At 35.5% G+C, this 12715-nt stretch overlaps 1 protein-coding gene across 5 annotated transcripts in view; it reads left to right on the top strand.

The window, feature by feature from the left end:
• The window catches only part of SOX5 (SRY-box transcription factor 5), a 980574-nt gene that overhangs the window by 898348 nt on the left and 69511 nt on the right, over nt 1-12715 (top strand). For all 5 annotated transcript variants that reach the window (XM_059682385.1, XM_059682383.1, XM_059682384.1 and 2 more), the window contains one exon: nt 867-1013. In XM_059682385.1, the coding sequence (XP_059538368.1) occupies nt 867-1013 (147 nt within the window). The remainder of the gene's footprint in view (nt 1-866; nt 1014-12715) is intronic.

Below are 12715 nucleotides of genomic sequence, written 5' to 3'. Positions count from 1 at the left end.
AGAAATGAAAAGAATATTAATTTAAAATTTTTATCTGACTATTTGAATCTAAAACAACCTCCTTGTTTTAAGATACCACATCATATAGCTATCATTATCAAATTAAAAGTTTGCTCTATTATTAAATTGACTTGGAGAATATTTTATTGGCTATTTAGTAAGAATGATTATATGATGGCCTAGCAAGTAAGAATGATTATGTGATGTTTAAACAGTAATCCTGAAAACCCTAATCCTCAAGGTAATTTCAGGTTTGTCTTTGTTTAGATATTATGAAGTAAAGTGGACTTCTGGCAGCATCTTAATTTTTATCAGTGTAGGTAGACTGACCAGATAATGTTCTTCCAAAACTCCTTCCATTCCCACTCAATGGCTTTTTTTGTATTTCTACACAACTAACAATCACAAAAAATTGTTACAGGTGCTCATTTCAACAAGTCTGAAAAAAAGGCATAGTATTTTAAACATGAATAATGGGAAAATTACTTTGTATATGAAGCTGCATTATTTTTAACACACTGTATAAAATTTAAAATATGTAGAACAAAAAGAAGTCTTGACCAAAGAAGGATATACCTGCCTTCCAGAGATCTTGGGAAAGAGTAACTATAAAGCCTGTTGTTTGCTTAGAACCTCTGCGTATACCGAAGCTGAAACCTCTTATATGTAGTCTCTGTGACTCCTCCCATAAAAAGTAAGTCATGGAGGTTTAGCTGACAGCTTCTTCTTTAAATATTCCAGGGCACTAAGCAAAAATACCCAGAGGAAAAATGCCATATCTAAATGTAGGTAGTTTCTGAAGGGTGCATTAATTTAATCACTGAGTCCTTTTTCAATTTTCCCCTCTCTCTCTGTTTCTTCTGCAGCAGTTATATGCTGCCCAGCTGGCTGCGATGCAGGTGTCCCCAGGAGGAAAGCTCCCAGGCATACCCCAAGGCAACCTCGGTGCTGCTGTATCTCCTACCAGCATTCACACAGACAAGAGCACAAACAGCCCGCCACCCAAAAGCAAGGTACTCTTTTGAAGAAGCTATGTATTTTACCATTGAGAGTTTTACTTTTCATTCAGTGATATTTATTGAATATCTATTATGTGCCAGCAATGGGGCTAAACTGTGGGTGTTCAAGGAGATAAGAGTCTAGTAGGATCAGTGAGGTGTGCGTGTTAAGTTACATACATACATTTCGCATCATTTATTCCACAGACAGCTACTGTAAGAAATGAGTGCTACAAAGGTTTATAAGATAGTAGACTGTACGCAAGTAGCTTACAGTGTGATAAAATGGACACCCATACTCTATGATTCAAAGTCTTATAAAGACTTGCAGATAAGGTGATTTGGATGTCATTAGGACAGAGAGATGACCTTCAGTGAGAGACCATGGGAAAGGTTTCCCAAAGAAGGGGCGACTGAAATAGAACTTAAAATATAAGTACATTAGGGCTTATAGAAAATGTTTGATTTAAATATCAATCACTTATAATGTGTCATGGTATAAGTATAATTTTAGATATGCCATTTATCCAATGCAATTATCAGGTAAAGATATGGAGATAATAATAGCGTTAAAAGTAAGACTACTTAGAGCTAGTTTAGTTTTAGGAGCTAAAGAAAGATTTCCTGAGAGAACATGAAAAAGAATCAGGGGGGGTTTTAATAATTTGTTTCTTGATTTAGAAGAAGAGGAATGCCGAAAAATTAAATGTTTGTGTTTGTAAAGACCTGACTTATTATTTGATATGTGAAGTTATTAAACTTTCTATGGATGAATTAAGAAGAGTAGCCATAAAGTAATTTTCCCTGAGATTACTTAGGGAAGTAATTGCACATATTCTCTACCTATTAGAAAATGTTAAGTAGAAAATGGATACAGTTATATATCCTGAGTGTTTGTTTGTGTGTGTGTGTGTGTGTGTGTGTGTGTTGCTGAACTACCTAGAAAATGCTTCTGTTCTTCATTCCATGAAAGCCATGCTAAAATGTCTAAAGAGTAGCAGTGTAAGAGTAGTCATAGTCACACAGTTGAAAAAATTAGGAAGTATTGACAGAGGAAAAAATCCAGAAATCTGTTAAGCCTCTTGTGCCCTGGCAGCTACCTTTCACAGTTAACCAATTAATCCAGAGATTGAACTGGAAAGAGAAGGAGTCAGTTTGGAAAGTGTGCTCCAACCTCTGCCTTCTCAAAACTCTGAAGTTCTTTGCTGTATTAGTAAAAGAGAAATATATTTGAAAGTATAATTTAACCTGGACAGGGACCTTAGAAGGTGACTCCACAGCAATATGTGCAAATATACAGTACAAATGATTGTACACATTAGTGACATTAGGAAATATACATATGCCACTTGTCAGATCTCTTTTAGCTGTGTAATGGGCCTTGCATGTTGAGTGCTTAATATATATCTAAGGCCTGGTCTGCTTTACTTTATAATGACAGCAGAACATACCTTTTTTTCAATGACAGTTTACATTCAATAGTATTCTGTGTTAGTTTCATATGTACAGCAAAATGGCTAGAAAAGCATGTACTTTACCGAGTGGTTCCCCTGATACTTCAAGCAGCCACCGCCCCCCAACACACACACAGCCATCATGACTCTATGAACTGTATTTTCTATGCTGTAATCCACATATTTGTGACTATTCTGTAACTACCAATTGATACTGCTTAATCCCGTCGCCCTTTCCCCCCAGCTCCCCTACAACTGTCATTCTAGAACATACATTTTCTCAAACTTGATAATAATTATAACATATAGTCAATACAATTTAATTTTAAAGCAGTGTCTGTGGACCAGCAGTTTCAATATATTACATACACAGACTAATTTTGAGTAAAATAAGGAGCTGTAGCCACATAGTCATTGTCACACACAACAAATAACTCTGTGAGGTATTATTGTTTTTCTTGATTTACTAATGCGATTTTTTTATGCCATACTTTATAATGATGCTTTACATTAGGACATTTTATATTTTTGAATTACAGTTCACATTCAGTATTATTTTTATAGGACATTTTGTTTTTTTACTTATCATTTCAAAATAGTATTGTCTTCTCCCCAAATCACTTAATCATGAAGCTTTGGTGTTAGTCAGTCTTATCCATTTTTGCATCTATTCATCCATTCATTCCTTCATCTATTCAGATGTTTATTGAGCATTGTTCTTAGGTAACAATGGAAAACATAAAAGTGACTGAAGGTTTTCTTTGCCAAAATTAGGATGCTGCTTTATAAACTGTACTAGTGGCCTTGCGCATGAATTCGTGCGCGAGTAGCTTGCTGCAGCTTGCCTCAGGTGGCCACCCTGCCCACCTCGGCTCATAGCCCTCCACTGTACATAGCTTGCTGCTCTTCCCTCCTGTAGCTCTCTGCCTCTTGTAGCTTGCTGCCCCACCCTCCTACTGATTGGTCGTTACGTGATGGAGTCCCGACCAATTTGCAGATTACCCTATTATAAGTATAGATGATTCTAGACCAGGGGTGGGCAAACTTTTTGACTCAAGGGCCACAATGGGTTCTTAAACTGGACCGGAGGGCCGGAACAAAAGCATGGATGGAGTGTTTGTGTGAACTAATATAAATTCAAAGTAAACATCATTACATAAAAGGGTACGGTCTTTTTTTTTTTTAGTTTTATTCATTTCAAACGGGCCGGATCCAGCCCGCGGGCCGTAGTTTGCCCACGGCTGTTCTAGACACTCATAGAACTCCATAGACTGAGTATAAAACTGATTAAGTAATGTTAAAATTCTGCCACATTTTATGGTTTCACATATCTGTGTTTATTTAATATTAGCAAAAAAAAGGTTGTTTCTATAGCTATGATTATATATAATTTAACACATATATTTATATTTTACCTTTAAAATTCAGTTCTCTTTGAAAATTATCCCTGCCTTGGCCAGTGTAGCCCAGTTGGTTGGGAATTGCCCCATGCACCAGAAGGTTGCTGGTTTGATTCCCAGACAGGGCACATGCCTGGCTTGCAGGCTCAATCCCAGTTAGGGGGCGTGCAAAGGCAGCAGATCCATGATCTACTCTCACATTGATGTTTCTCTCTCTCTCTCCCCCTCTTCCTTCCTCTCCATTCCTCTCTCTCTAAAAATCAATAAACTATTCTTTAAAACGAGAAAGGAAATTATCCCTCATGACTTTTCTATCATATAAAGTTTAATAAAACTGCAGATGTTATATATCCTTTCATCTGCAATTTTTGTTAAATACATAAAAACTTCAACACAAATAAAATGCCTCTTTTTTTAAGTAAGAACAATAATAGAATGAAAAGATGTCCTTTCTTTGCTCAGTATCCTCTAGCATACTGTCTACAAGCACTTACTGTCAGAAAAGATGCCTTCAAAGAGCTTGTGTTTCACTGAGCAGTAAACTTTAATAGGTTAAAAATAACCTGACCAATAAATATTACCATCATCATTTGAATGAAGAGCATGGCCAAAAATAAATAAAACCAGCAGTAAATAAAGAGGACCCCTTTCAAAATATGAATTTAGTTGTTTACAGTCTGGAATTGACATTTATATATAGCATAATAAATATTTTCACTTTGCAAAGGTATTTTACTTCCATATAATAATTATCATTTATTATTGCATTTAAAATTTTATCCAATAAGTTCTTAGTGTCCTGGGGATATTTTTATGTGTTTTATTAGTGAATTTTCATGTCTGTCTTATATATTGTAGAATTATTTTATTAAAGGGCTTTGCATTGTCTGCATACCTACCCTGCATAAACCTGATGGTTTACATTGAAAGTCCATTTATTGTTCGGAACAATGGACTCGTAAGTCACATCCAGGTGATGATGTAAGGAAAATGATCTTATTGGCAGCTGTCAAAAATCATGCTCTCTGGTTTTATTGCCTGCCCTTCCTCCTGGGTATGCCTTTGTCTTTGCCTCACAACTCTGGAGAAGGACACAAACAAAACTTATTTGCAATTTGCAAAAAAAAAATAAAAGGGGGAATCAAAAGGAGGGGGCTCCAAAAGACTGTAAAATTGTACAGCATGGGTCCTCTGATGCATGCTGTTTTCAATCTGCTGTGTGCCAGTTGGAGGCTTGGAGAGTGTGTGCGCGCGCGAGAAAGGATAATGCTGAGAAATGATAGAGTGGCTGTGACCTCCAAGCTCAGCCTGGAAATCCAAGACATTGATTTCACTTAGCATACCTGCTGGGAAATCTGGCGGAGTTCAGTTGTAATAAAAGAACAAGATTCTGTTCTAATGGTAATGGCGTATGACAGACATATCACTTTGTCTGTCCTCAGCGCCAGAGAGAGGAGAAGTGGAGAGAGGTCACCTGACCTGCCTGTGGTGTTGTTCCAGTGCGGTACTAGGCTCTGAACTGCCGCCTGGAAACATAATTACTTATAATATTCAATGATAAAGAAACCTTTAGAGAACTCACAGTGAACCTCTGAAAACTGCACATAGAAATTGGGTTGTGTGAATATGAAAACAGGAAAAGGAATCTGGTCTCTTCAACTCTGCATTGGATAGAGTGTTGCTTGTTGAGTTGTATGTATGTCCTTAAACTTACTGTTTGTGAACTGATTTCATTAATGGCTGAAAAATGTTATTGGTTAACTTATTTTATTTTTATGCTTTGATTTTATTAGACACAGACCAAGAAAAGATTTTTTTTTCTTGGTCTATTTTGCCAAAGATTCAAAATTCAGATCAGCAGCAGTTTTTAAAGTTTCTCAGGTATTACATAAAATCTTAATTCATGTGTACTTGTCTCTTTAGCAATTATTTAATTTTTTTCTTCTCTCAATTCTACCCCAGGACAATTTATTTTTCATTCCCTAACAAAAGGAAATGTATTTAATTTTTCAGAGATGTTTTCATTGCTCCTGTCCTCACAGCTGTGCTTATGAGTAAATATTGGTAAATAACTTTGAATAGAAGTATGAAATCTTGAACTTTTGTGCACAAGATATCCTCTTTAAAGAAAACTGTAGAAATAATTTTGCTTCTCATATTAAGGAAAATTGTTTAGCAAAGGTATTATTTAGCAGTATTGGCCCTTGATTTTCAAATATAATATTGTTGCTTTGAGTCTGCTTATGTTTCTTAACAAATGTCTGAATTAATTTTTTTATAGTTTAGCTTTCTGCCACAAGTGTATGCAGGGACTTTCATTTCTGTACCACATATTTCTTTAGTTAAATGGTTTCTGCATTATTTATTGCAGGCTTTTAAGAACCTAGATAGCCTTTGCTTCATAATAGTAATTGATCTCTTGATAGCATTTGCTTTATAAGAATAGTTATATTTTTAATAAGAGGATTACTATTAGCCTTAAAATAGTTCTCTTGGGAGGAGAGTATATTTACTCAGTTTCTCACACTGTTGGTAATGTATAGGCTTATAATTCTATGTTATCAAGAATGTAGATGTGCTAACCATCTGAACTTCATATTTTAACTGTTTTTCCTTGACAAAGTAGCCATTTCTTGGGAAAAGTGTAAGAGCAACTTGTAAATACTAATACATGTCTCTTGGTAGTTAATGAAAACTTATTGCCTACAGTAACCAAGAATAGTTTGTTTGAAAAGCTGGTGACAAGAGAGAATTTCTGGGTGCTTTTCTGTTAACCTTGCTATGACCCTTGTTATACCCCTGGTCACAGTTATGTCTATGTCAATGATAGGAATACATAGATTGTCCAAATCAATTTTTGTTCTTGTTTTCAAATACTCTGGCAGCGATGTTCCCATTTGCTCAGCAGTAGCACCTGGGAGTTATGACAAGAAAAAGAAATATTTTTCCCAACAAGCCAGAAACAGCCCTGGCCAGCTTACCAGACACACTCAGATTCTTTGAGCTATAATATCCTAATAAATATTGCTTCAAATTCAGATGCAAGAAGTGGAACTCTATTGTTATCTGATCCTGTTTCACAGGCACAGTAATGCATATCTTTTCTGATTTGCTAGACATGTGCTTGTATTAGTAATGTCAGGTGTCAGAGACTCCTCTTAGGATACCTATTGTTTGTTATAATGTACCAATCAGATGGTTTCATGCTCTCAAGTAATTATTATATCAACAACACTCTGATCTGCAAGGGAGAATTGTAGTTTAATACTGTGAGTCATACACACAAGATTACTTAGCAATACGTGTAAGTATGAGACATCAGAGGTAATTGATTCATCTTAGCTGAAAATCAGTTTTAATAGGAGATGTGGGAACTAAAGCTTTTTTGCTAACTTTGAAACAGTATTCCATAATGCCAAGTAGGGGGTAAGGGCTGAACACATCTAGAATATCCACAACCAAGTCAAACCATCATCGACACTAACTATAAAAACATGATTTTTAATATTTGACAAAAATCATCCTTTCAGGATAAAGCACAGGACATCAAAGAGACTTCATAAGTTTGAAACAGAGAAGTACTAAGGCCTCCACAGGAGTTTTTTTCCATGATGGAAAGTTCAAAAGGCACTGCTTGGTATAGCTATCACTTCATTTCGTATTTTTCACATTTTATCTACCTATGAAAAATTTTTAATCATAGTAGTTGCTAAGATGTAATCGTCAATCTATAAAAGTTCCTCAAATAGTACTATTTGACTTATTCTTAAACCTTTCCAAGTCAAGATCTCAAGTAAATTTTCACTTACTACACAGGGCTGGAACTAGTCTCTGAGCATACTGTCTCCAAGTAACCCACAGGGCTTCAGTAGTATCAGTAAGAGAGACGCTGTCATGCGTCTATATATGTGAAATCAAATAAAATCACAGATCCATCCTGAACCTGTAGGAGCTGGTATGCTGTAGACTTCATTTCTTTTAAAACTCCAGAACAGAAAGAGATGTTAGCCTCAGCTAATTATAACAACACTCAAATTGGCCATTTTCTATTCTTATGCTTTAAACACTGTCTGGAATATCCATGAAATGCAAGAACGTCCCTAACACCTTGGTCTGTACAGCTGTTTTGTGCTTTGTTGAACACTCTTCTCTCCCTTGCATTTCAATATCTGTGCCGTGCCTATTTTGTGAGCATTAGAGAGGTGACACGTATGTGCCGTATGCAAGAGGTGAATTCATATGAGAAGAATCACCCTGTAGAGTTAAACTGTAAATGTGGCCCGTGATCATTAGCACCTCTTCCTGGGTGGGACCTATTTACAGTGGATATAACATAGTTGCCCAGTCATTTTAAATAAAGTAGTTTCTTTTTGTAGTCCCATGTTGCTAAACTGAAATATGTTAAATGAAGTGCTATCAACAGAAACCCCCTGATGAGCCCCCTCCTTCCTTTTTCATCTGTATTCGGTTGACAGGAATCACAAACAGCTAGGTACTTACACAGAGCTCTGCTGAGCACAGTGGTATTAAATGTGCAAGTAGATCGTTTGGTGATATATTCTTATGATTTGGGAAGAAGGGGGTTGGTCACCATAAAAACAAAAAAATTACAAAACAAAGAGATAGATTAGTTATATTGTTGGCATTAAAAGAAGGCACACTCTACCGAGGGATTTGGGTCTGGCCTCTGTAGTCCAGGGTACTGGTTTTGTTTTGACAGGAGCCTGCCGTGAATGCAGCAGCCAGTTCCGATGAGCCATGTCAAAGCTTTTTAATCATGCAAACCAAGATGCTGAGCAAGTTGCAGACACAGGAAGATCCACAGAATCACACATTTTAAGTGAAAGTTGCCCTCTCAACTAGGTCCGACCTGGAGCAGAATCACTGTCCAAAAAGCTATGTTAAAATGAAAGCATTTTAATTTTAACACCAGGCGGTTAAAACCTAAAGAGAACATGAAAAAAAAAAAAACAAAAAAAAAACCTGACAGTGTAGAAGGATGTTCCTGCCTACGAGGAGTCTGTAGCACAACTTCAGTGAATACTGTGGCTCAACACATGTGGAGCAAAAAAACCTTTGCGCCTGAAAGCTTTTCGAAAAGAGAGGATGTGTGGAGCCATCAGCCTGCTAAAGGCAGTCTAAACCCCCTGCAGGTGCTAGATGGAGAAGACCATGTTCCCCACCCTGGGGTTGGCAGGGCTCTCCTACACAAACAGTTTCTGGGGGAAAAGGCGTAAATTGCTTTGAAAAATTTACATTGGCTGTTGATAAAGGGGATGGGATAGGTGAAGCAGGGATAGTTGGGGGCAGGTGCATAGTCTGGATAAGGAAGAAGTGTTTGCTCTTCTGGATTGGTTGTGATTAACAGTCCAGAAAATATCATGCCCAACCTGGTAGTCAGCTCTTTGGTTATTCTCTCTAGACAAATGGGAAAACAGCCACCTGGAAGGTAACTCCAAGTTTCACCACACACTTAGGAATGTAATCAGTCTTTTGTTGGTTTCCCCCGCCACGATTAACTCATTAACCTCTCTTGTCTCTTTCTCCCACCCTTTGGCCTGCTATAATTTAATTTAGGGCATCTCAGAACTTTCTCCTTGTCACACGCTAAGTCATTTCTACGTCAGAGACTGAGAAAGCAAAAGTACACTTGTGTTACTTTCCTTCGGGAATCATTTGTCCTTTAGACTTCCTAAAACATTCTTCAAGTGAATTAAAATATTTTCTTTCCTATCCTAAATAATTGACCAGTGCTTCATTTGAGCTACTGATTATTGACCCCTGGATTGGAACTGTTTGAATAGAGAATTAAGAAGTGACATCATAGAGAATTAATCTAAACCTCAGATTTTATACTCTCTTCATTGAATTAAATATATTCTGCTTAAAAATTATTTCATATTCATAAAATAAGAATATTAATGGTCCCTTTTAAAAATACCCCAGAATATAGGTTAACAATACAATTTTAATTAGTATAGTTATTAAAATTACAATTGCTAATATCTTGTTTAGCTGAAGAAAATAGTATATATTGCATATTTATTTGTTAAACTTCACCAAAAGATTTTTCTTGAGAGAGAACAAAGCGTTCTGCTAAGCTTTAAAGAGTGAACAGTAGAAAGAAAACAATGCATTAATTAAACATAGATGTAAGAGTCAGAAAAATAAAGAGATGTAATATTCTAAACTGAAGATGGACAAGTTCAAAACCGAAAATATTCAAAATTTTTATTTATTTTAAAAAATGTATTCAGTATTTTGTTTGTAGAATTATGGAAGCTTAAATAAGAAGTTAACCCAGAAAGTATGTAGACCAACCCATAATAATCAGTCACGAGGTCACTTTGCCTCTGGCTACACTCCTGCTATGAGAGGGAGTCCACCACTTCATAAGGTGGCAGTATTTTATAAAAGGTAACGATTACTGTCACAATATTCTTATTTAAATAGAACTGTAATCAACTTTCCAGTATTCCAACTTGTGTTTCCACTGAATGGCAATTGTATTTGTTAGAACTCTTTCCGTGATAGAAAACTGGATTAAACAAAAAGAAAATGTATTCACTAACATTTTTTAAAAGATTATTCTGAATCCAGGTATGGCTTAATCAGAAATTCAAACAGTAGTGCATGGAATTAGTTTCTATCTCTTAGCTCTGTTCTTCTCTCATTCTTCACAGAACTGTCCCCCTTCAGTGTTCTGTAGCGCCCTATGCTTGCATTACCATTCATTGACTCAACACATCTTAATTTATGCCTAGTGGGTGCCAAGTGTAGTTCAAAGCAGTAGAATCAGAGCTACTACAGTGAAGAACATAACAGTTTGCCCTCTCAAGATTTTGCAGGTTAAGGGGAAGAGGCAAACTATGAGTAATTAAACAAGCAGATGGATTTGTGTATTGGTAAGTGCTATATAAAACATGGTAAAATGTAGAGTGCCTGAGGACAGGTGAGGGAATTTTCTTGAGATGGAGTTATAAAGGAAGCCCTCTCTGAATCATGAAAAGGAAAGTACCTACCAAAGTCTGAGGATCTTCCAAACCAGAGGAATAGCAATTGGAAAGGCCCTAACCTGTCAGTGAGCTTGACAAAGTCAAGGTTTGAAAATAGGCTGGGGTGGAATGATACGAACTGAGATTGGAAATGAGAAAGACCAGATCATGTTAAGGAGTTTGAATTATATTCTAATTGTATTCATTTTTAAAGAGAAATTAGTATTTTTCCATTTGTCATACCACTTATTAAACGGTTATACTTACCTACGTAATGTCTTACTTTCTTAGGGTGATAAGTCTTTGAAGCAAAGAAAAAACATTGCTTTATCCCTTGGACCAATTAATATATTAAGTGTCTCTACAATGCCTCCCTAGAAACACTCTGAAATTTGAGCCCTGATAACATATTCTGGATTTTTCCATTGGAGAGACAAAACAATTTCATTCAACAAATACCTGTTGATTACCTAGGATATGGGGTCTGAGTCCTAGGACCTGAGGATACCTGTGAACAGTGCAGCCAGGTCTCTGACCTCGCAGAGCACAGACTTTGTAGTGAGGAAAATGGTGAGGGATACGGACAGAAAAAGACAATCATGTAAAAAGGTGGCAAGCAAGTGCCAAGATTGAATTTCGAATATTTCCTAGGGATTTTTCAGACTCACTTCCTTATCAGAGGTTTTTCATTAGTAGTGCCAGAAAACACACATAATTGATAGTATGTGTCATCGCCTGTATGAAACAAATTAAAGGTTGAGTTTTGGGAGTGATATTTTGATACTAACATGAATACAAGAATATTGATTTAAACAAAGTCATGTTAAAAATCTACAATTGCTATTTATAAGTGCTCATAAGAGTATTGGAATTTTTATTTTATTTACTGTCTTTTGAGCAGGTTAACAAGTGACAAAAGAAAGCAGTGTCTAATTTATAATTAATCTGATTTTTGCTTTTTAAATTTTTTTATTTTAACCCAAAATTTATAACCCAGTGTTATTTGATCAGATCTGCCACGTACAGCAGACTTTTAGCTATCAGTGAAAAATGTGCTACAATTTTAAAAGACATACAACAGAGTAGTTTTTAAGTTATTAAGCTTAATTAAAGTCACACTTCTTGTCATATAAATATGCATCACCACTCATTTTTAAAAATCTATAAAGTTTCTGTAAAATATAGATAAATAATGTGATTATTTTTTGGTTGAAAAAAGTCCTTATATGATTTACTTAAGCATGTACATTCATAATGCACTTAAAATTCTATTCATTTTACTGATATTGAGTTTATACAGATCTGATATATCTGTTTTATTGTGTTATATTCTACACAGTGACCTTTTTTAGTTATACTTTTCACATTTTCTCAAGCATATGCTGTATGGAAGTGGCATTGATTGCACAGTTATCTTAAGGAGAAATAGAGACTATTTAAACCAGTGCCTGTCCAAAAAGTTATCAGATGATGAAGTTCTGCATCATCATTCATATTGTTTTTCATTACTTCTAATAATCAACTAAAGAACACATATTCTTAATTATAGTTTTTTAAACAAAGACCAAAAATCATGTATCTTGATTAGTATTAAATGTGAAAAAGATGCTTCAACTGGTGCACAGTGAGTGGTATCATTCATACTGACTGTTAATTATTGGTTAAGGTCTGCTTAATATGTTTAGAGGAATTTGCCAGGATATATTTTTTATCTCATGTATCTTAAAGTTTGATAACATAGGAGACACAGAATATAAAATAGCTCTTTTTGTGAAATAGAGGAAATTTTTATAACTTGTTTTTTACTTGAAAATATATTTGAGTCTTTTTCTATACTGAAATAATAATTTTGGTCATGAAAATTATAA

The sequence above is a fragment of the Myotis daubentonii genome, chromosome 2, assembly GCF_963259705.1.
Source record: "Myotis daubentonii chromosome 2, mMyoDau2.1, whole genome shotgun sequence".
Lineage (NCBI taxonomy): Eukaryota > Metazoa > Chordata > Mammalia > Chiroptera > Vespertilionidae > Myotis > Myotis daubentonii.
This window is presented reverse-complemented; position numbering and strand designations above follow the sequence as displayed.